This window comes from Aplysia californica, unplaced genomic scaffold (assembly GCF_000002075.1).
Source record: "Aplysia californica isolate F4 #8 unplaced genomic scaffold, AplCal3.0 scaffold00953, whole genome shotgun sequence".
Lineage (NCBI taxonomy): Eukaryota > Metazoa > Mollusca > Gastropoda > Aplysiida > Aplysiidae > Aplysia > Aplysia californica.
The window spans coordinates 183911-209417 of record NW_004798223.1 but is presented as its reverse complement, the minus strand read 5'-3'; the positions used below and the strand labels follow the sequence as shown (position 1 = coordinate 209417).

The window sequence follows — 25507 nt, the reverse complement described above, 5'->3', positions numbered from 1 at the left end:
GGGAGAAAGGGAGGGGTGGGGGAGGACGAGAGAAATGGTCGATTTATTTTTAACTTTCATCCTTGTGAAGAGTTCTAGATGTTATATGAAGCAGTTTAAACTAATAAACCTCAGAGGACAAGACTCCGGACAGGATGACCTCTTTGACGTCACAATGACCCCTAACCTTACTCGAGAACCATGGGCATGGTGCCGTGCTGTCCAGTTTAAATAGCATTGCCTATAACTTGTCCAGTCAGTGTTTAAGTTTTGTTTATTAGATCTAGGCCTGTCAGCTTTGACGTCAAATGCATAACACAGTGGCTGACCTGCATAGAATCTACGTGACAATTCGAAAATAAAATTTGCTTAATTTTATATTTATGGCATCAAATCAGGTTAGATGCGACCGACTTTTCTTATAAAATTTTGATACACTGATTCCGAAAATAAAATCAGTTTTTACCTCGATAAATCTAAATTTCTACCCTCATAGTTTAATCCCTCGCGGCTGCAAACTTCAAAAGGAATCTGTGCCCCATCTCCCGTCTCCCAATTCTGACTTATCCATAAGGCGTACGGCTAAATACATTTCTAAAGAGTTCGCTGACACAACGTCTTTTTTTTTTTTTTGTGCCAGCGACTACAAAATAGGCGCTCTGTCAGCGAACGTAAAAAAAAAAAAAGGCATTCTTGTTAAAACGCCTTGTTTAAGGCAAAGCTCACAAAACGCCTTTTTTTCTGCCACCGACTGTAAAAAAAGGCGTTTTGTCAGCGAACATCTAAAAAAAGGCGTTCTTGTTAAAACGCCTTGTGCAAGGCAAAGCTGACAAAACGCCTTTTTTTCGTGATTATTTGTATATTTCTCAAAGAAAATCAACAAAATTTATGTTGTATATAGGGAATGACATTCTGATAAGAATGTGAGTTCAAACTGTGATGTACTGTGCAAAGTAGTTGACATATTGTAAAAAAAACAACACGAAAATCGTTGATTTCTCGAAACTGCTCTGAACAAAAAAGGCGTTTTGTCAGCTTACGGCAGAGTAGTATACGCCAATGACCACAACAGGGTCAATGTCATATTAGTAGGTGTAGTGTGGAAGGAGGGGGGGGGGGGGTTGTCAAGGCTGATCAATTTCAATTTAATGTCCTGGAATTCTCCATGGTTAATTTATAATAAAACCAGAAAAATGTTGAATAGCCTACTATACATTTTTCTTCTTGCACAATTTGCTATTTATGCTGTAAGTATTTTGTGCAAAAATGGAAAATACTCCCTACTATGCACCCAATGCGCTGTTTCAAAGGCAAAACAAGTGTTCCTCATACAGTAAAAAAAGAAACAAAAATGAATTACGACCATACCTGGACTAGAAGCTTGTAATGTCAAAATTAACTCAGATTTGGAGCAATGCTCTACAGTCGTGGTAAGGATAGCATCCATAAATAATGAATGAGCTTAGTGATTACGAAATCAGTATAGGTTTCAGCAAACAAAGTTAGGATGAAAAACCCCCCCAGATGTTTGGACAGAGAGTGTATTATACATTTGTCTGTTGAAAGTAAAAGTTAGAACATTCAAACAACAAAGGTAAAAAATGGCCATAAGTTGTTGGGTTTTTTTTTCCGCTTTAGTAGAGGTTTTAGGGCGCTTGCAACTGCATAAGGTTATATGAGTGCCAAGGGGTGGTTGTCAACAGAGAAGTTCTTACAGGGAATCAGGCTTACTCTGCTCACCTCTCTAGCTTCAACAGCACAAAGTCTGCTTCGATTATCAAAGCACCCCGGAAATAGCGGGTCACAAGAGTGTGACAAACATACAAAAAAAGTAGAGTAAAAATGACGATAGTAAGGATTAGGAAAGAAAAAGCAGCAATTCCTGTTGCAGTTCAAGCACAGTTATGAGCATGACATTGTTGAATCAGCCCATTTACAATTCTACTGTGCATAAGAACAAATTAATGTCCCCCCATTCCGGAATGGCCTAAAGACACTTCGGTCGGTGGCACTGTGGGGGGAGGGGGGGGCAGCGCCGCTATTTGTTTGGCATATATAGATAACTGACAGAAACAGCAAATGAATTGGAAGACATAGGTACCATAAGAGACGCCTTCCAACCTTTAATTAAAAAAAACAAACCCAGTGCAATAGATTTAAGGCTTATTGTTTAGAAAACTAGCCTGTCATGGCTGTTAAGTCCCTGATTTTTCATGGGATATACTGTGCATATGATAAAGACTATTGAGTCATGAGCTCACATACACTCCCTCTCATCCACACACCCACAAACACATGAATGCTTCTAGTATATTCTTACAGCGCTGTGCCCTTATAGCTAATCTGAAGTTGTAGTTGACGTTGTCGAAATTTTCTCGCCTCAGTTGAACCCTGGCAACTCCATTATCAGCCTTCAGCTCGTCTGGAACTGACTGGCTCAAACAGCCATAACTGTAGCCCTGTGAAAGCAACAAAAAAAAAGACCAAAATCAAAATCAAAGTAAAATATCGGAGGGATGTAAGTGGAGAGGGATAGAACCCTCTCAAATGCCAGGTTGGGTTTATATTAGTAAATGTTTCACAGCACTTGCAGCACAATAAGGTCATATATACGGGCAGAGATTAGAGGTGTTACAAAAGAGTAACAAGCAAAAAAAAAAAAAGGAGGAGGACAGACAAGGACGATAGCTGTTTGATAAGACAGAAGGAGCAAACCACACCAGAGCACCCACCAACCACCCACAGTGCCAGACTTGAAACATCATCACTGACCATGGTTCACCACTTATTTCTATACTTGGACGTTCTCAAAAAAATCTATGTTTTCAGGGTCTTTTCCTGTCACTATCTGTCCAAGCTCTCCACACTGGGTATTCTTGGTTTACCTCTGCCTCAATTCCCTCCTGTCTTCCAGAGGGAGCTATATGTTCGAGTATGAAACAAACTGCATTTGTCTCTTCCTAATTGTTTTTATTTGTGATAGTCCCACACCGTCTTCTTTCAGCACTGTCTCATTTGACTTCTTTTCATTTCTTGAAATTCTTAAGTCTTTTAACAAACCATTTTTCTGTCGCTTCTAGTCTATTTTCACAATTTTAGTAATTGTTCAGCATTTGTAACCGTATATAAGAGTTGACCACACAATAGCTCTTTAAAACTCTTATCTTTGTCTTCATTACAATGATTCTCTAAACTTAACTTCTTTTACTTACACTGCTTTTATTTGACAAATTATTTTGGTTTTTCCCTGTTTCTACAGAAATTACAGCAGTGATTTCTGATTGCGTACTGCCAGTCTATATACATTCTTCGGACCTCTGCTAACCTTTTTCATTCCAAATACTAGCCACGAGGCAGGGGTGGCTTTGGCAGAATTTATGCCACCTGCGATTGCCAAGATGGTTTCTTCTTTGTGCATTTGAAACGCTCTGTGAAACACTTATGCCATGAGAGTTCTCATCAACTCTCTTTGCAAATCTACCATTGGCTTCCGACTGATCTGTATCTGGAATGAAGTCCCCTATCAACCACCCACAGATATGCTAGGTTGGTTTTAGGGACACTTGCTAAATCTTTAGTTAGGGGAGGAAAGTAGAGAAAAAATAAAGATACTTCTTCATACTCTGCAACAACATACATTATCTGAGGGAATGGGTCGTAATAATAATGAAAAGACAACAAATAAGAGGTTGGACTCGTGCACTTCCCAGTCACCACTGCTCTAAAGGCAAGAAAATGCTTAACTATATAAGGTCTGTTCATTATGGTATTCAAAGTGACTCACAATTAAAAGATGTCTGAAATCCTAAAGGAATAAATAATAAATATACAACCTCCAAAACAACAGGCCAATTGAACAGCATAATTCAGGAATGACCGATGAGTTCGTTTCTATCTAAAACTATGCAGCTACTCAAGAATATATATATTAAAAGAGCACAAAAAAAATTGAAGGAAGCATTGAGTGCATAGGTAAGTGAAATGCTTGGGATATTGCAGAGAAGTTCTTGGGTGTTTAACAAGCAAAGTAAATGTTAGGCATGTTGACAAAATGAGTTACTTGCTGCAATACATGAATGGAGATGTCAGCCCAAACATCGACAGAAGGGTTGATTTTGTAGATTTTCAACTGATGCTATTTTCTTCAAGTAATACATGTCTTTTATCATTTTATATTAAATTGTATCGACTCGACCTGAAAATTTGACAAATCTATGCCTATAAGGCAAAAATTAGAGAAGTCACTCATTTTGTCAGCACTCCTCACAAATAAAGAGCAATTAAAAAGAAAAGCATCACAAAACGAGCTGAAGGACAAAATGTAAAAAAATATGTGACAAGTGTATCCTTGATGAATTATTTCAATTCTCTCCTCCTTTTAAAAAAAAATTACTTTTGTACTTTCCATTTTGCACAAAATACAGCAAAATGGCAAATTGTGCAAGAAGAAAAATGCATAGTTGGCTATCCAATATTTTTCTGGTTTTATTATAAATTAACCGTGGAGAATTCCAAGACATTAAATGGATATTGATCAGCCTTGACAACACCCCCCCCCCCTCCTTTCACACAGTCACACATGCACCTACAAATATGACATTGACCCTGTTGTGGTCATTGGCGTATACTACTGTACTGAACAGTGTCTGTGTCAACATACCCCACAAGTTGATGTACTGACACCCCTCGCCCAAAGCCTCCCCACCCAATCCATTCCTTACTTTGTTCGCTTAACCTTTTCTCCGCAAAATAGTATAATTTATTTTACAATGTAGGCCTATTCTTTATTTTGCTTTGTTAATTGACTTTTTCAGTTAATCATCATCAATGCCTTTCACCCCTGGCAGGGTATAGGCACATACAAGCTCCTTCCAATTCTCTCTATCTTGGGCCATCCTTCCTAGCTCGTTCCAAGTGAGCTTCATCTCCTTCATGTCCCTTTCCACACTTCTCCTCCATGTTTCCCGTGGCCTACCCCTGCCTCGTGCTCCCTGTGGGTTCCATTGCAGTGACTGTCTTGCGATGTTTCCGCTGGGCTTTCTGAAGGTGTGTCCCATCCAACACCACTTTCTTAGTCCTATTTCTACTTCTATATCCTTTTGTCCTGTCCTATCTCATAGCTCTTCATTTCTTATTCTATCCTGCCACTAAATTCTTAGGATACTCCTCATACATGTACATCTTGTTGATGAAAGTCTGGACTTTATTCAGCACTGTCTTTGTTGTCTTCCAAGTTTCGCAGCTGTAGAGGAGCACAGACTTGACATTGGAATTAAAGAGTCGAATCTTGATGTGCAGTGAGATGTTGCTTGCTTTCCAGACATTTGATAATTGCTTGAAAGCTGACTTTGCCTTGGCGGTTCTTGCTTTTATATCTGCCTCAGTTCCACCTTTACCATCGATGACACTTCCTAGGTAAAGGAGTCCACTTCTTCTAGGGGATGGTCTTCCACTGTCACAGCAGGGCTTGACACTTTACCTAGCTTCAATACTTTCGACTTGCCCGGGTGAATACGTAGGCCAACACTCCTTGATAGGCTGTTGAGTTCCTTGGTCTTTTCTTGCATCTGAGTATGTGTGTGAGAGAGCAGTGCAAGGTCGTCGGCGAAGTCCAAGTCGTCCAGCTGCTGCCAAGGGATCCACTGTATTCCATTTCGCTTGCCTCTGGTGGCTTCCTGCATGATCCAGTCAATTGCAAGTATGAAGAGAAAAGGTGAGAGCAGGCATCTTTGTCGCACTCCTGTCTGCACCTGGAATGGTTCTGAGAGTTGTCCTTCGTGGAAGACTTGGCAGTTTGTTCCATCATAGCTTGACGATTTTGTCAGGTATTCCGTAATGCCGCATGAGTTTCCACAGAGTTTCCCTGTCCACGCTGTCAAATGCCTTTTCATAATCAATGAAGTTGACCACTAGTGGTGAATTCCATTCAAGCAATTGCTCAGCAATGATGTGCAAGGTAGCGATCTGGTCCACACATGATCGGTTCTTGTGGAATCCTGCCTAGTTTCCTCTGAGCTTCTCATCTGTTGCCAGCTTGATTCTCTCCAGGAGTATCCTATTAAAGACTTTCCCAGGTATGGACAAGAGTGTTATGCCTCTGTAGCTGTTACAATTGCTGAGGTCTCCCTTCTTTGGCAGCTTGATTAGGTGGCCTTCCTTCCAGTCTGACGGTATTTCCTCTTCTTGCCAAACCTTTTCGAATAGAGCATAGAAAATTTCCACTGATGTGTCTTTGTCTGCCTTAAGGCTTCCGGTGGTATATGGTCCGGACCAGCTGCCTTGTGGAACTTCAGTGCTGTTATAGCTGCAGCAATTTCCTCTCTTGAAGGTGGTTCCGTAGCGATTGGGAGATCATTTCGGGCTGGAAGAATTTCTGGTTGGTTTTCTGGAGGTGGTCTGTTCAACAGTTGATCAAAGTGTTCTCTTCATCGGTTCAGTTGCCCCTCTGGGTTGAAGATTGTCTTTCCCTCTTTGTCTTTCACTGGTAGAGTGGGCTTGCTGAACCTACCTGAAAGAGTCTTTGTTGTCTGATGTACAATCCGCAAGTGCCCGTCTGTTGCTGCTTTATCTGCCTTTTCGGCCAGGACATTCAGGTAGGTATTCCTGTCCTTCTTGATGGAATTCTTTACCTCCCGGTTTACTTCAGCGTACTCTTGTTGTGCAGCAAGTTTCTCAGTTCGGGTACGACTGTTGCTGACTTGGGTCTTCAGCTCTTTTCTTCTTTTGATTTTGTCTAGAGAGTCCTGTGAAATCCATTCATTCCTGGTGTTGACTTTGGGTCCTAGGATGCTCTGGCAGGTTGCATTTACTGCCTCTTTTATCTTGTCCCAGTGTTCGTTTACTTCACAGTCATTCAGATCTTGAAGGGCTTGGAATCTGTTCTTCAGTTCCAACTTGAATTCATTCTTCTTTACTGGATCTTTCAGAAGGCTCACTTCATACTTTCGGCGACTTCCAGTTGTGATTTGTGCAAACCTTCTCAGTTTCAGTTTCATCTTTCCAAGGATCAAATGGTGATCTGATGCGACGTCTGCTCCTCGTAAGACTCGGACGTCCTCCAGTGAGCGTCTAAACTTTCAGGAAATGCAATAATGATCAATCTGGTTTTCCGTTGTTCCATCCGGGGAGACCCAAGTGGCCTTATGAATTCTTTTATGAGGGAAGATTGTTCCTCCAATAACCAAGTTGTTGAATGCACAGAAGTTTTGGAATCTTTCTCCGTTGTCATTTGCCTCTCCTAATCCGTGTCTGCCCATGGTTTCCTCGTTGTGACTATTGTCCGAACCTACCTTTGCATTTAGATCTCCCATGACAATGTTGATGTCCTTACCTGGAAGTTTGTCGATCACACTCTGTAGGTGATTGTAGAAGTCATCTTTATTCTCCACTTCTGCATCATTGGTTGGGGCATACACTTGTACAATGTTCATGTTTATGACCTTCTCCCTACTATTCCTTTCCTTGAGTTCTTTCTTAGTTCCAAATGAGGCCATGATGATTCTTGGACCGTGCGCTTCCCAGCCCCTAAATGTCTTTTGCGCTGTTTTGGCTATGATCATCCCTACTCCTTCCCTGTGTGGTCCATCACTGTCATTTCCTGAATAAATGAAAAGCTCCCCCTCTTTCATTCGCTTCTGTCCAGACTGGTTCAAGTGGGTCTCGCTGATTTCCAGTATGTGTAGGTGGTATCGGTGCATTTCTTGGAGGACCTTTTCAGTTTTTCCAGCCTCATAAAGGGTCCTAACATTCCACGATCCAATCCGGAGAGACTTGGACTTGGATGATGGTGGAGGCTTCTGCCCAGCAGCTTCCTTTCGGCTTTCACTACTTCGCATCATTAACTCTCCGTTCGGAGAAAATCCACGACTAGCCAAGCAGAGATAATGGTTTTTGCTTGTATGTGTTTCTGTAACAAGTACTTTTTATGAGAGAGGTTGTTAGCCTCGTGACTCAACCCCCGACCTGGAGGCAGGATGACTCTGTTTCGGGAGTCACTACCGGGTTTCGTCATTTAGTCGCCTCGTACGACACGCTAGCACCACGTCAGTCCTATTCTTTTCAATGCCGGGACTGCACGGCTGTTTTCAGTTAACAGAAAGTAGTTATTTATATAAAAATCAAACAATAAAACATACAAAGTTTTTAAAAAAATTGACAAAGTAGAAAAAAGCACAGCTTTACAACAGAAAATGACAAAATAAAAAAAATAAATAAAAAACAGGTATAAAAACTAAGTTCAACCCATCATAATGACAGGCTATTCAGTCATTATCTATGCAAAAATAACTTCTGTATGTTTCATCCACTGACTATTCATATGACTGGGTATAAGTGTGTGTGCATGTGTGTGCGTGTGTGTTAACCATGCCGCAGCAAATTTCTCTTTGTGAAGATCAATTAAATGTTATCTTATCTCATATTACTTACACAGACTACAGATTTGAAGACATTCCCACTGACAGAATATAAGACAAGATGTCTCAGGACTCCTAAATCTTGTTACTGTCACCCTCAGAAAGTTAAAATTGTTCTTCATTCATATATACCACAAATGACAGAAAAATTTTAATCACGAATATAAAAATGCATCTCTTTAGTTCAGTGTGTGTAAGAGTAGGATCTTGAGTCATACTGATCATCTCAAAAACAAGTGACCCTGTTATTTTAAGGCTAATTAAGAAGCCACGAAATTTTTTTTAATGATTACAAATTTGAGAATGTTCTAGTATCAATACTAAAATAGATGTCTTAAAAATCAATTTATCCAAATCATTCATCTTTACTGGTACACATTAATGTCTGACATTTTCTTTTCAGTGAAACTGACTACTTCAACACAGCCCATTTATATGCACATTATAAAATATTTACAGCAACTCGGGAATTAGCACTTTAATCCTTGGGGGTGACACGACAAGTTCAAAACATGCAAGGAAATAAGACACATAAGCATGAAGTTAGATAAGAAAAAAACACTTCTTAAACACTAGTAACACTGGAACATACAACAATTATTATTGGTATTACTGACTTGTCTCTCAGCATGCACACTTTGGGTGAAAATAATAGACAAATGGAATAGCCGACATAAACACACAGGAGAGTTTGTGAGTCAGAAAAGGCCACTCACCCCATACACTTTACGATTGCGAACTGGCTGCATAATAAAAATGTGAGACATATTTATAGGACTTACTCAACTGTCTTGAGGAGTCAAAGTTGTGGCAGAACTAAACTACAGCCGCAAGATGAAAAGAAAATACAAACATTCATCTTTTTTCACTCTTTCCCTTGAAATACCTCTAGTAGCTTGGCAAGATTCAGAATGGTCATTCCTTTACACCATTGCCCCCCCCCCCCACTTCCTCCTTATCTTTTATTCCATTATGTAATACATTCTGAAGCCACTTGTAGTCAAGTGGAAAGTAACTCACATCATATGATATGACAATACCAAGAGAAACTGGCCTTTAGACCACAGCATCCCTAATTAAAACAGCTTAGCTTAACATGCAGGCATTTGTTATACATGCATATAAATATATATATTATACAGTAGTCTCCGCCTAAGATCTCGGAGCTCGGAAGCAAGGAATATGCGGGATCTTAGGCAAAATAGCATCTTAGCTGACGAACCCAGGGAAGAATTTATGGTGACCCATGATAAGGCTCATAATCGGTAAAATGGTCTCCCTCCACTCTAAAATGAACTGACGTGACCCCTGGGTGGGTTTATGACATATGGCGAGCAAAGAGTGGTTTACCTTGATGACCTATCCTCCCCTTCACCTGTCGAAAATGTATAGCTTTCCTTCTCTAACCAAGTTCCCTCGCCTTTGTCGTTACCCACCATTACGTTGTGACCACACAAATTAAAATTCAGTCAGTCTCGCAAACTCAGGAATAGAGAAAACTGCAGCAATGGTCAATGAAGAGTTCTCAGCACGATGTGATTCCGCCTGGAGTGAAGTGATGTAAGTTTTGTAGGTGGAAAACTCAGGTACGAGTGCAATGTTCAGGGAAAACAAACGTGTAGGTTTCAAACCCCGCTGTGATCCTGTCTGGGGCAAACATTGTACCGTTTCATCGAGTTTTACAACGCATATGTGATCACATTCACGAGAGTGGCTGATCTTTGATGCGACGGGCAGTTCATTGATCTCAACTTTTCACTCTTGGTTGATTGGCTGTGCCCGCCCGGGTGCTTGTTCCGTAAATCATGATCAGAAATGCGGGATCTTAGCTGAATGTAGACCTTCAGAGTGGATCAGAGTGGGATCTTAGGGGTGATTTTTGTATTGTAAAAATTCTGTTTTCTTAAAACAGCCGGATCTTAAGCGAACCGGGATCGTAAGCGGTAAGATCTAAGGCGGAGACTACTGTATCTGTATAAAATAGATAGATAGATAGATATTTAGATAGATAGATAGATAGATAGATAGATAGACATGTACATATGTGTGTGTGCGTGTGTGCGTGTGCGTGTGTGTGGATATGAATAACGTTTGTTATGATAATATACATGCAGAGCTTTATAGTATATTGGTTAGTGTTACCAAGCAAAAGCTAATAACTAATAAACAAATAAACTATAAATAAAAGCCAGGCTATGATATCACCAAAGTTTACACTACCTACAGTTGAGAATAGCAGTACTTGTAAAAAGTTTTCTTTTTCTTTGCTCCCCTGCCAGGCGTCAGGAACCAACAGCAGTAGACAGCAGACTTCACAACCCAACATGAAGTTGAATTTACAAATAGGAAGCACTTGAAATTCAGTCATCTCCACTGCCTTTCAGGATGGTACATGCTGATTTCTGAGTAGCTTTTATTTAATAATTACAGAAATTTGAAATTATCATAAGTATCACTGTGGAAAGTGGATGCCTGAATGGTAAGGGTTCTTGAAACCCAATAGAAAAAAACTAACATAATTACCAACACTTATTTAGACGAAGATGTAGAGACAGCAATGAAAGTCAACTACTTAGACTATGGGAAAGATTTTACAGAACACAAATATAATGAAAAGCTATTATATATGAAGAGAAAGAAAAACCCAAATGCAAATCTCCACTCACCCCTGCATTGCTCAACTCCACTTGTAATTCAACTTTGCAGTCATCCATAAAAGCTCCAGGTTCAAACCACACTCTCAAGGTGTCGCCTTTGGTCTGGGGTGCGAACTGCAGCAAACAGTTGAGCTCTGTACCTCCTGTTCCACTCCCACTGCGGCCTCGTAAGTATGTTGTTTGACCCCTTGGCACGTCTTGTATGCCATTGCTAACACAATCATAACGCTGATCCATTGCATCTGTGAAGATAAATATATATATATTTTTTATTTATTTTTTTAAAACTCAAAAACATTTGACTAATTTTGAGAATGGCCCGCACTACAAACAAGCTGGAAACAATTAGTTTTGAATAGGCTCTTTTGCAGCTTTGATTTTGTTTTGTTTTTCTCCTCATATATAAGAAATGACACTGTGGTGTAGTTAGAATTTCAGATCTAGAGCTCATAGTACAAAAGAAATATGAATTTAAAAGATACCAAAAGGATGACATGAAGACACAGCAGCAAGGCAACCCTTCCTCTGAAGAAAAGGAACATTGCATACTTCTCCGCACTCCAGAAATTTCTCCCCAAAAAATGTATTTCCCACTTTTTAATTAATTAGACCTCCCACTTTTTATTTAGTCAGACCTCCCATTTATTTCAAAATAATATACTCACTGTAAAAAATATTTTTAAAATCCTTTTAACCACAGTGCAAAGGTGATCAAATACATTAGATTTCTATCCTCATTCACTATGGTTCAGTGGGAGAAAATCTATTAAACTATGAATCATTTCATTTCCATACATACACATCTAACTTGCCTGCTATTTTTCAGTTAATTTCAGTACAACTTCAGTTTGTCTCCTACTTTTTACATAAAAGACCTAGTTACCCGAATGAAAAGCAAATCGTAGGAATAAAAAAATATCTCAAAGGAAGACGATTTTTGCCTTATTCAGGGCATTATAGAACTAAGTCTGGAAAAGCGGTATCTTCTATTGACTCATAGTAGGTAGTTTGAACACTGGGTAAGCCAACCTGTGGCCTTCTAGAGGGTACTTCAGGTGAAATCGGTGTAAGGTAGTAATCCAGATCACCGTTTCCTTGTTCTATCACTGTAAAACACCAAATGTTGTACACCACAAAAAAGTTCAGCTTTTCCTCATTAGAATGGTGTGTTTTTGTATGTTTGTGTATCTGGAGCTGGATAATGATTAATGATTGAATATCCTCTTTTCACTGGCAGAGAGCTATAGAGCTTTGAATGACATATCCAGTGGTATATATCATCAGCCTTTGGGGTTTAAAAAGAATCCTTTGAAGAGAGTGTTCAAGTTTTCAAAGATCATTTTTTTTCTCCATAAAATATGTAAAACACCAGCTCACAAAAGGTGTCAACAGAGAGATCAGTTCATTTTCTACTGGAATTAAGTGGTCAACTTGGGATTATTTTTTACTGACTGTTCTGAGAAACTCTGAAAGTATGTATATGACCCTGACATGGGGAGCCTCAGTACTCTTCACTACAGTATATAGCCGAACTGTTTGATGTGGGTGACAGTGTAAGTGCCAGCTGGGACAGGGCTCCGAGTTACTGTTGAAGTAATGAAAAATCTGCATTTTTGAGAGCTAACGCTGATCGTCTTTAATTAAAAAATGCAGATATGCATCTTTCTTCTCTTATAACTTGACTATTACTACTCGCGCAGATTTAAGATTTCCCATGGTAAAAGACATGATATTCATAGTCAGTTTAACACAGATTTTGGACAAATCTGTCATGCCCTTTTTTTAATTAACAGTCATTTATTCATAAGTTTGTAACTAAAATGTGACAAATTAGGTACTCTACAAACACTTGTCTAGAACACATTGAGCTTTTAGTACATCCGCCTAATGGTTTGCTGTGTGGGATGGGGAAGAAGTTATCGTTTTAAACATAGTAAAAAATGCGAACTTCCTAACCGACACCGGCAAAGTCGCTTCAGGGCTCATTAACCCTGTGACCCCGAGCCGGGGAGCTCCGGCGGGCTGCCGAGTCACGTTAACTAAAGGTAACAGAATCGGGCAAAAAGTGATGCCGTGAGCCGTATTCTATTTACAAAGGTAAAGGAAGGGAAAAAACGGGGTTTTAGAATAGTGCCTTTATAACAGACTTCTTGCTTTTTCAGTACTCGTTATAAGTGGACTCCAATGTACTGTTTAACTATCTGTCAAAAATGGGGTTCAGCCAATTTCAATTAGCATAATTTTTTTTTCAATATTTTGATTTAATTAAAATGGCTGCAATTTTCATTGAAAGTAGGGTAGAGTCGGGTAACTTCGCCACCTTCGCTCACTGACGGTGAAGAATCTCTGTGTGATGCAGTCAATTCATTTGACACGGACGAAACACACATAGGCCTTATATTGGCCAATCAAAATGCCCCCTCTGCCTTCCTTTTAAACGCTTTGCCTTCGTACTGTAAAGATATCGCATTTTTTATTAGGGTAGGTCATGGCCGGTAAATTCGCCAGCCTGGGGGTAAATTCGCCACCCCGATCGGGTAAATTCGCCACCCCGATCGGGTAAATTCGCCACCCCTTAATGCCATTTTATCTCTTGTTTTTGTGTTGCTTTTTCATTTGTTTCCTGGTTGTTGTTTTTTGGGGGGGTTTTTGTGGGGGTTTTTTGGTTTTTTTATTAAGTCAAATAAGAATGGAACAATTTTTTAAGCCCTTAGATACAGGAGATCACAAAATAAGAATATTTTCTTAACATCATCATCAGATAGGCTAATCTGTCTATTTATCAGCATTTTTAGTAGCCTTTTCAATCTTCTTCTGAAGTGCTTTCTCCTTCCTCTCTCTCTTTTCTTTTTCTTTCCTTTCCTTTTTTTCTGCTGCCTCTCGTTTCTCCTGGAGCACCTGTTCAGATGTTAATAGTCTGTGCGATGGAATCGCTCTTGATTTCCGAGTGGTTGTGTTTCCTGGGGACTGGGAAGCAATGCCAAAAATTTCATTCACGGTTTGGTTCCAGTAGTTTGCCTCCGGGAGTTGAGTTGGGTTGGTTTCTGGCTGAGTGTCGGTGACGGTTGGTGATGATTCATTGACAATATCATCAATGTGGACATCTTCTCCTTCGACGTTAACGGTGAAGTTGAAGAAATCAAGATTTCCTATTTCATCCATTGATATCGTCAAGACGTCCCCAACATCATCAATAGTTTGCTCTTCCACTTCCATGGGACATGGTGTTGGCGTTGCTGCAGGTTCAGATCAGGTTCAGATTCTGTTGATGACGATGATGCTGTTGCAACTGCAGGTTCAGATTCTGTTGATGACAATGATGCTGTTGCAACTGCAGCCCTATAAGCATCTCCTGGCAAGAAAGCCGATTCAGGTATTCTTGTCCTATCTACAGGGTGGATTCAAAATCCTTTTGTATCAACTCTGGCTTCAAAGTTGACATCCAGGTTTTGGAAAGAAGGCTTGGCCATGTCACTTTATTTATGATTTTCCCTAGATTGGCAGTTAAAAATTCTGTGCAGTGGCGTCTGTAGGCTGTCTTAAATGGTTTAAATACCACCCGGTCCAGAGGTTGGAGCATATGTGTGGTGTGAGGGGGGAGAGCCAAAACATGGACCAACTGTTCCTTCGCCATCTCGAGAAGTTCCAGGACCTCATGGCTGTGGTGTGAGTCTAGGATCAACAATTGAGGCCTTGAGTCTCCGCAGTTGGGGAGGAAAACTTGCTGAAACCATTGCACCCCTGTTCGTTTTTCCCTTGACGACGCACATAGGGGGCATAGGGGGCATGGCAGAACCTGCGGTGTTAACACATACCAAGGTGGTAATGTTGTCTTTGGACGGACTGCACCTGGTCACTACATTCCAGGCTCCTTTTGCAGCCAGAACCTTTGAAGCATCCGGGCAGAATGTGAGGCCCGTTTCATCGCAGTTCCAGATCTGTGCTGGCTTCTCTCGTAATCCCAACTCAGTTATGGTCTTGTGCAGATCTCCAAAATATCTGTCAACCACGTCCCTTTTCATCATAGCTAATCTGCTCGATGAGCAGTTCTCCAGAGTGCGAATTGCAATATCAGGTCGCCTTTTCTTTAGCTGCAACCAGTAATCCTTTCCAGGAACTCCATTTGTAAAGGGGGTCTTCAGGTGCAGCTTGCTGACAACTGATCCTACTTTCAGTAAATATTGCTGCTTGGTGATAGGGAATCCAGCAGCCGCAGCAGCGATGACCTTATCTACTATTTTGTTTTCAATGGCTTCGGGGATGCTTCTCTCTCTCCCAGCTCTTCTTTCCAGCTTGGATCGTCCCGAAACATGATCGGCAAGGGTCTTCCTGGGAATGCCGAATTGACGAGCTGCCCTAGAACAGCTCATCCCATTGGCAACTGCATCAATGGCTTTAACCAGATTCTCTCTGTCATATTTGCCGTACAAATTTTTTGACAGTGTTGGCATAGTGAATGGGTAGATATAGATCTAGACTTTGCAAAATTACTAGAAATAATAATGCAATAATGTTATATTACAACACACGTGTTAGGCTAGTAAATATTACAACAATGTATGTTAGTAACAAAAATTTAAGATAATTGTAAGGAACAGTGTTAGTAAAGGTTACAGCAATTTTAGTAACAAAAACTTGCAATTCAGGAAAATGTAAACTGTGAAATAATGTTAGTTATTGATTTCACAATAATAAAGAAATGATTGTTAAAGATTACAACAAAGTTAGTGATCAAAGATCAAGATAATTGCAACTTTACAGTACTGGCGAAGTTACCCGTCGGCCGTGGCGAATTTACCCGACGATAGGTAACCTTAGTCAAAGGTATTTATATAATTAAATTGATTGAAATAACTATTAAAGACCTTTACATAGAGATAATAGAGCAGTTAAATAAAAGGAATCAAGGGAAGAATATAGAAAATATAGATGATAGTCAGTCAAATAAGAATTAAAAGCAGAATGAGTAGGGTTAAGATGTGTAAGCTCTATGAAGAAGATTCATAGAAAGGGATGCGAATTGTAGAGCTGACGACGAAGAGACGCGTATGACATCACGATAGTGACGTCAAAACTGTAACAAAGGCTGTGATTAGTTATATAGATTAAGCCAAGGATCCCTGCTTCTCATTGGCATAAAATGTTTGCCTAATTAGAATAGAGAGGATAGGTTATTCCAATTTATTTAAGAGAGGGTGAACGGGGGTGGCGAAGTTACCCGACTGGCGAAGTTACCCGACTCTACCCTAACAGAGAGGTCAAAGAATGGTACCAAAATTCATAGGATGACATAGGCTTTCATATGAAACAGTTAGATTTGTCATACATCTGCTTCGTAAATTTGGTTTTTGGTACATACTCACGGTAACTTTTCACTAAACAGGGGAAACAAGTTAGGTTTTGTCCAAACACGCACGCAGCAATATCATTATGATGTCATGGACAAGGCAGAATTACCTGGAGGACCAAGCCACTGTCAGGACAATTTTGTCCTTCAAACCTTCCAACTGAATCCTGCATCCATCAGTAAAACACTTAATTGACTTATCTTTGACATTGGAGATATTCAAGAACAACTAATAAGAATATAGGAAATGGGTGGTAAGAGGTGCTCCTGTGCATCTATCGTCCTTATCTCTCCGTTTTCTTTTTTGTATTTGTTGCTTTCATATAACACCTTTAATCTTCGGCACATATGATTTTATTGTGTTGCAAATGCCGAAAAACGCATTGTCTAAAAAAAAAAGGATACAAGAAATCCATTTTATGACTCCAAATGTAGAAAGTTGATAGAGTGACTTGACAAAGACTTACATTGAAATGTGATTCTTTAATTTTAAATCTTTTAATAAAAAATTTAAAAACATTTTTGAGGGGGTTCTTTTATCATTTTCGTCCTAGGTTTTAATTTTTTGGTTATTGAAAGCATACAAGCAACTTACACTCTGTTCTGGCAACCAAAGCTGATTCGCCTGATGGCATAAAACCAGCTGAGATCAACAGAATCACAATCAGCACTGTGCTTCTCCTGCTCCTCACAGGGTAGCAACAGCCACCACCAGAAGGCGCCATCTTCTGTCAAATTCCCTGTTCAGTCTTTGGACGTGTTTCTCTAATGTTGTGTTCTTCAAACTCCTCACTGTGATGAAGATAGGACATTGGAATTGGCACCGTCAATGTTAATTATCTTTGTCAAAGGCTATCTGTTAAAAATCAAAAAATCAAATACAATATATATATACATCATACAAAAAGATAACAATATCAATACGAGAAATTGTAAGTTCAAACACTCTCTACTTCTAATATCAATATAATTTTCTGCTCTCAAATTAATGGTTGACCCAAGGGCTTTATCATATCATGAACATATTTTTGGCTATTTTGCTCTGCTGTGTTCCCATCCTTACACTTTCACACCCTTCTTTTTCTAAAAAGGGCTTCTGAGCTAGAAAGGAAAATGAACAGTTTAATATAGTGTTTGTACACCACGTGTACGAGGTCTGTGTATGTGTGTGTGTGTGTGTGTGTGTGTGTGTGTGTGGGGGGGGGGGGGGGGGGGGGTGTTTTTGGTTAGCGACACTGTTTTTTTTTATGGAATGGGTGGGGGGGGTAAGGGGTGTTTGGAGGGTAAGGGATTGGGGGTGGGGGGGGGGGGGTGATGTTGGCACTGGAACAGGAAGACCTGGGACACTTTCTTTCAGCACTTCCTACTTACTAGAATCTAGTAAAGTGCACTGCGTTTCTTTGGTCGACTTTTCAGGAGGTAAAGAGTTTATAATGAAGACGGAGTGGATTCGAAGCTAAAGACACAAGAGCTAAAAATAAAGTAAAACAAGATGGAAAAGAAAGAAAAAGAAAATCAACAGGAACGGTAATGGTAACAACAACAACATAAACAACTTTTATTTCCAACTTAAGGAAAAACTATATACATAAAAAGTCCAGACACATATCTAGATTTCTAGAGGTTAAATGACTTGATCAGGACAGTTGGTCATAAAAGGTAAATTAAAAGATAACAAAAATGTGTCATACAAACTTGACAATGATAAACTCAAAAGCCCCAATTATAAGTCATCTACTAGACTTTAGCATAGAATAAAATTTGTATCACTTACTAAACTCTTATATTTTATTAGGGCTGGTCTCTGCTGTACAAGTTTTAAAAATAAGCAAGCTCTGAGGCTAAGCAAAGGGTAAAAGAAACTGATTGATCCAACTTGTCTAGGAGGATACCAACTATCCACACAGAAAGGGATTTGAAGTTTTTAACAAAGTCTAGATCTAGATCTAGAATTTAGGCATCAGAACACCAAACGGGTACTCTGGAGGAGAGGATTGTATTGGCATCCGAAAACTTCAGTGCCAAGCAATTCGCCTATTTGCCCTGAAACTTGCCTGGCGTGGAAATTATCCTGTCGTTAGATTACATTTTGATTAGCTCATTTTCAGTCGAATAAATTAGTTCAGTTTCAGTACGCAAATATTACGTTTTTACCTAAACTACCTAAACATCAAGCCCAACTGGGACTGATAGGCCTATAACGTTCAGCAACTCCATACCTTTTACTTTCCTTGTCACTTCCGTGTGTACTCATTTGGACGCCATTTTCACGATTGACGAATCAAGTTGTCGCACCTGAGGACGCGACACTCGAAAAAGAAGTACTCGATAAATCTCGAGTGTCAGGTGTGTGCCTTCAAGGTAGGCCGAGGCATAGCCTACCTGATACATGTACATGTACACATAATATTTTGTATTATACTCATGTATGACTCTCAAAGATATAACCAGCTTTTCACATGTAATGTATATTTCTCACAAACTTGTAGTTAGTTAGTTTAAAGTTACTGAAGCACTGTATTTTTTTTTACTTATAAGAGAAACCAAAAGAAATCTTGTATGAAGTATCGTTTATATAGGCCTATAACTTTCATACCTAGTCTGTTTATCGCTGAATTATTTATTTTTAAATGAAGCTTACAGACTTTATCTGAACACCAATCTTTCTGAAACTTTGCTATAGAATAGATACCGTTTTGGTCTACCCCCTTTTGTAGTCGAAAAATCAGGTACAAGAGTGTATTATTTGCGGAGGTGTGGATCGAAGACTGATCTGGCCGATCTTCTCCCGTGTGGACAGTGGGGTGTGTAGGGCTGGACCTCACTGAGAGATGGGATTCTCTCGGCTCTTTTTCGGCTGACGTCTTTATTATTATTGCAGGCTACTAAATTCGTCTCTTTACAAATTCAGCAAATCTGGATCTTGCGTGGGTGCGCTAAACAGAGCGGTCTTGAGTTGCTTATAATGAGCGTGGGAAATATGACAACGCTCCAGGGATGCTTTCCCCGTATCTTTGCAGAGTTGTTTTTTGTTGGTTTTTTAAATCAAAAAATTAATTTTCTGTTCGCCGAGTGAGCGTTATTGTCTGGTGATAGCTCACCATAGAGTTATCTCTCTGGGAGGTGACAGCACTGAATGATGGCGTGAATACTCTCCATCTAGGCCCGCTGGAACGGGGGCATGTCTATGTTCCCTCTGCTCTATGTTCCCTCAAGTCGAGTCACATGCTATGTCATGCCATGTCATATCATGCCATGTCCCATGCTATACGCCATGCCATATTACATGACGTAAGTAAATAATCTCTTGACTTGAGGGAATATATATATATATATATATATATATATATGAGCTGAGGGGAACATAGAGCTAATTCTCCTAACGAACCGCTCTATGTTCCCTCAGCTATGTCCCCTCATTTCAAGTTAAATGGTTACCAGAGGTCAACTAGTGGTCAGAGTGATCAGTGGTCCAGCGTGAGTTTATAATGAAAATTACGTGAGAGAGAGAGAGAGAGAGAGAGAGAGAGAGAGAGAGAGAGAGAGAGAGAGAGAGAGAGAGAGAGAGAGAGAGAGAGAGAGAGAGAACCAAACGGATGGACAGACATACACACAGAAATACGGGCAGGAAAAAAGACAGACAAATAGAGTATGCGGGATCCAATTACACGCAGTGAGACATAACTCAATGTCACGCAGGTCTGGCAGCTTACTTTAACCGAAATAATGCATTTAACCAAGAGCTGAGGCCGCTGGAACAACTCAGTGTCTGGGACTCTGTCTTGCCACTTGACACGGAGTACGGAGCAAGGTCCTGAGGCGTCTCATGTGGGACTGACCGCGTTTGTAGGCGAAGAGCAGGGTGACATAAACTATGATAAACTACTACTGCTCTATAGGCTACACTTTGAGCTTGGAGTCAAAACTCAGTCCTCTTCGCTCTCAGTTCCCAGACTTATAATGCGGTAAAAAATTCGTGGCGCAACTTGTCAAATATCTTCTCAACTATCGAACACAGACTCTTCAACTTGTGCACAGTGACGTGTATCGATTTGTCTTAACATATCAATATTTTTGTAAACACCTGTTAGCTGTATTCTAGAAAATCCCTTTATAAATACTAATTTTTAGAAAACCCATGGCGTGGTTTCTATAGATTTTTAAAGGTTTACACTGTGACAATATCGCTTTTAAAATAAATTAAAAGCAAGTTCGTCATTTTTTTCTAAAGGCGAGACTTGTCATTCATGAGCTGTGACGTAAGTCATGTGCGAACACAAAGTGTGTGTGAGAAGCGGGAAGTGTTGAGAACAATTCCATTTTCCGCGTGAAAGATTTGTAGTATTTTATATGAATTTATGAAGAAAAGTTTTTAAAATCTAGCCTCAATTGTTGTGGAAAAATATGATAAAGTTAGGACAAATTGATACAAATTGCTGTGCAAAGTATGAGTGATATTTTTACACCCGTTGAAAAGATGTTAAATTGAGGATAAGTTGCGCCACAAAGTTTTGACCGCACAATTGTAGTCCTTTCGTTTGCTGAAGCAGTACTGGCTCGGATGATTCTGTGGCCACTTCCTCGTCGGTGTTAGCTGAGCGTGATAAAGTGTTACTCAAGAAGACAAACTTGTCCACAGCTGCTGTAACACGCTCAGAACACCACCGTGTAATAAAGACTACCGTAGTGGTTTTGGCGTAGAAGCTTTCATGCAATAACAATAACCACTACCGTAGTGATTTTTGCACATTTGCTGTGAACATTACCCTAGTGACTTTGGCGTACGCTATGAACACTACAAGTACGGTGGAACTCGGATTCAACGAGCTCGGATTCAACGAGAACTCGGATTCAACGAGATGAGATAGATTCCCCGTTTTTTTTTCCTTCTTTAAAATCAATTTAAAAAATAACTCGGATTCAACGAGCATTTAAATCAGCGAGCTCGGATTCAACGAGGTCGCTTCCAGGGTGAACAGCCCCCCGCAGACGTGGCTTTGCTCATTTTTCTCCCAGAACGAACTTCGTTTATTGCTGGAACCTATCCATTGAACCTGCATCGTGAACCATTATTCACTTAGCCGATTGCATGCGATCAATCAGCGGCCTTTTTAAAAACCAACACATGCGTAGTTGGCACGCGCACGTATCTACTCTGGCGTGTGTCGGGGTCGGATGGGCAGCCTGCACACGTGTGGCTGTGTGTGCGTGTCGGGGATTTGGGGATGGGGTGGGTGGGCTGTGTTTAACAGTCTAATGTTATTGATTTCGTTAGTCGTTTCTATACTTCTACTTCTACTGCCATGCGAGGTACACAATTTCTGTAATCACTCTCTGTGGGTGGTTGGCGGGTGCTCTGGTGTGGTTTGCTCCTTCTTTCCTGTCAAACATCTATCGTCCTTATCTCCCGTTTTCTTTTTTGTAGTTTGTTGCTTTCATATAACACCTTTAATCTTCTGGCGCTCATATGACCTTATGCAGTTGCGAGCACCATAAAACCTCTACTAAAACAAAACAGAACATAAAAAAGAAGAAGGGGAGATAAGGACGATAGATGTTTGATAGGAAAGAAGGAGCAAACCACACCAGAGAACCCGCCAACGGCCCACTTTCTGTACCCTGAAATAAAAAGTAGATTATTATTATTCAATCTGACAGCTGCCTTGCAACAACCAACCTCAGAGACTGACAATGCGTAGTCACGGGATGGGCAGAGCTGACTGTGAGAGTGACATCACTTTCACAATTTTCTCCCATTTAGCGCATCAAACTATACTCTGTCTGTACAGACAAGGAAGCTGATAAATGGTACTCATCTTTTCCCACTGTCAATTTCAGAAGCTATTTACAATTGAAAGTCAAAGAGGAAGGGGAAGGGGAAGTAAAAGATAACATAAAATGTCAATTGTATTTTTTTAAAACAAAAAATTAAAGATATTTACAAATATTTGAAGGGAGAGAGCACAAAGTCTGATCCACCCTGCAGTTTGAGAGGAATCTTAGACTAGCGAAGTAGAAAAAAACTAATTTACTGTCTTGCCACTGGACATACAATGGAATTAATCATTGAGACATTTCATTTAACCCTTTGTCTCCGAATGTTTTTTCCGCGCTTGGACGGAATTTAATTCTGGTCAGTCAAAATGGAACACAGGGCCATTTACACAGTGGGCTATAAATTTTGTCCCCAAATTAAGCAACACCAGCGTTTTATACCTCATTAGAAAGGGAAATGAATGTAGAATCAGACTAAGTAAACTGCTGAGCCAAAATATCAATCAAATTGTAATTCATGGAAATAGTACAAACCGGACCAAAAGCAAACAGTGCAAAAAAAAAAAAGAAGTCAAATCTGCGAATCACCAGCAAAGTAAAAATATAAATTGCAATAGAATTATTTCTAAAATATTTAATTCAGTCAATCTACATCCACTTCTGAAAGTGCATGTCAATTTTCATGGTAAAAAGATAATTGTTGGCAAAGTTACAGCCATCTTTGTGCAATCAGCTGAGCTTGGAAATCATTAACATACATCCATAAACTGAAACAATGCCTGATTGAAAAACTTCTTTTTTTAAGTTAAACTATCAACCAATCAATTGAACAGACCCCCCTCCCCCTAGAGAAAAATCTAACATCTATGTACAGAATACTAGTCATACTATGAATGTACTGATATTATTTGGAAGTAAACTATCGCGCTCTTATCGGTCGGTGGCACAAGCCACTCATCCAAACATGACCACCTCACTGGCCTGTGCTATCGGCCACTCAGAGATAATGGGTTAATACTTTGAGCAACTTCTGGACATGTAGTCAGGACAAAAGCTGAAGCTTTAATTGAATATCCTCTGAAACATAAGTGTCAAACTCGCCCAAGGGGCAGCATCCGGCCTGGCAAACAATTATATCCCACCAACAAGAGCATTACAGGTAATCCTTAGGTCCAAACATTTAGCGAACTGGTTGCCTAAAAAAAAGGTGCTAAACATCTAGCTCTGACAAACTGGCATAAGAGGAAAAATTGGTATGCCTCGATTTGTTATTATTATGACTTTAATCCATATTATTGTTTTAAAAAAAGGTTTAGTTTTCCGCAGCTCAATGAATGTTTGTCCAGGTCGGCCCGCAACCTTAAGTGTAAAATTTGAGTTTGCCGCCGAGTGGGATTGATTTTGACACCCCTGCTCTAAAACAACAGTAATTTGATACTAAGCTTAGTCTTTGAATTTTATTGGTTCTGAATCATAACCAACAGCAATTCCTAGACTATTGGAGAACAAAAGGGCAGACAACTTGAAGGATATCTGAGAAAGAAAAGACATGTGTTCATATTTCTCTACCAATGTAATCCTACAACAGGTAATATATTAAATGAGTAATTATTGGCTGACTTAACATGACCCACCAGGGGTATGTAGGTATACATGATCATAATAAACAGAGACGACCCAAAAGAACATATCTACGACTTCTGTGGTTAAGTCATTGTCATAAAGAAAAAGACAAGTTTAATTTTTGTACAAAAACAGGGCTAATTTAAATATATACAATCACCCACGTTAAGGAACATGCAAAACAGTACTGCACCAGAACACCATCGTGGAGCAACAACACAACAAGACATAAGAAAGACTGAAGATACCACAGAAGAATCATTGATCATTTGTAAGAAAAAGAGAAACAATGTAAGCAGATGGGGTTACGTGGTTTCCTACAACAAATTGTCATGAACGTTCTACAAAGGGTCCAGTGTCCGTTAACGTCGTAGTCCAACATCCGTCTTACAATGAACATGATAGATTCAGCTCAGCCGTGAGTGAGCATGGACGATAGCAATACGGTAATATGGCCAAGGAGGATTCAATATCAAAGTCAACAAAAACATGAAAAGCATTTCTCAACACTTTCTTTCCTTTTCCAGGAAACAAATCAAGACAGCAATGATAGAAATAACTGATAACCCAAAAAATAACACAAGTACAGCATAACGTACAGTTCAACAGTTCATCTTCAAGTTAAACAAAACTATCTCTTTTTTGTCCATTCAATTATAAGTGTGCTTTGTTCCCTAAAAGACCCATTGTGGCAACTGTATGTTTGTAAGTAGTGTGTTTACCCTAAAACAATCACATACACAAGCAAAAGCATTTATTGAGAAATCATAGAATTGATAAATGAATTTGGCACACACAAGTAAATTCATTGATAAGAAATATTAAAAGGATATAACAGCAGTAAATTTGTGTAAACAGCAACATTTAAAACTTCAATAAACCTGTACATGTGAATTGTAGGGGGTATGCATTATCATAATGTATATCATTATTGTCACGTTCAAATCTCCAATTCTAAATGAAAAGCACTGGGGAAAAACGACTGTAGTGACAAACTGGAAATTGTGAGGGCGCCAAGTTTAAAAGCTTGTTGAAGCATAACTTCATACTTGTTTGATTAGATTTTTATTGTTAAGTAGTACTGTTCTGAATGGGAAATCTAACAATAATAATCAACCAACAGTTGAAAAGAAGTACAGTTATGAGTCAACAAGTGTTCAAAATTGGTACCCTAACGATTTTCAGTTTGTGACTACAGTCGTTTTTCCATTGAAGTATTCAAATAGGAACATCTAACAGGACAATCCTTGTTAAACCCAACACCTCCCCACCCCCACTGTTTTTTTCACTGAAAAGGCCATAAATTCAGAATCTGCAGGTACAAGGAAAATGTGCAGCAGCAGCTGAATGAAAGAAATTTTTTGCTGGGGGAAATGAAGCATAGTCAAGTCACTAATGCAACCTGAATATGGAATATTAAAATTGCAGACAGTAGATTTGGACATGACAATGATGATATCATACTACATCTACACAGGATTGACAATAGCAAACTATTGCAAACAGAAAAAAGACACAAAATTACTGGTAGACTGGGCAAAGCACTTGAATATTCTAGATTTGATCAAATTGTAATGGGAGTTCGTGTTCTGTCCATGTCTGCTTGTGTGTATGAATGAGAGAGAGAGAGAGAGAGAGAGAGAGAGAGAGAGAGAGAGAGAGAGAGAGAGAGAGAGAGTTTAAACGACATCCGCCGATATTGAGCAAAGGGA

The 25507-nt window shown here is 39.6% G+C and overlaps 2 protein-coding genes across 2 annotated transcripts in view; both read right to left on the bottom strand.

The window, feature by feature from the left end:
* The window catches only part of LOC101850045 (trichohyalin), a 27646-nt gene extending 8950 nt beyond the window's left edge, over window positions 1-18696 (bottom strand). Inside the window, exons 1-5 of the mRNA XM_005110840.3 lie at window positions 18617-18696; window positions 16993-17189; window positions 11060-11292; window positions 9110-9136; window positions 2300-2438 (exon numbers count right to left, since the gene is read on the bottom strand). Coding sequence (XP_005110897.2) covers window positions 2300-2438; window positions 9110-9136; window positions 11060-11292; window positions 16993-17122 — 529 coding nt within the window. The 5' untranslated portion in view covers window positions 17123-17189; window positions 18617-18696. The remainder of the gene's footprint in view (window positions 1-2299; window positions 2439-9109; window positions 9137-11059; window positions 11293-16992; window positions 17190-18616) is intronic.
* Window positions 14609-15595, bottom strand: LOC118478787 (tigger transposable element-derived protein 6-like). The gene has a single exon (XM_035973014.1). It carries the CDS (start codon window positions 15499-15501, stop codon window positions 14704-14706), a length of 798 nt encoding a protein of 265 aa, XP_035828907.1. The 5' UTR covers window positions 15502-15595; the 3' UTR covers window positions 14609-14703.
* Window positions 18697-25507: the final 6811 nt, after the last annotated feature.

Bases quoted from the DNA above. Each gene is read 5' to 3' on its own strand.
- LOC118478787 (XM_035973014.1), bottom strand. From the start codon at position 15,501: ATGCCAACACTGTCAAAAAATTTGTACGGCAAATATGACAGAGAGAAT.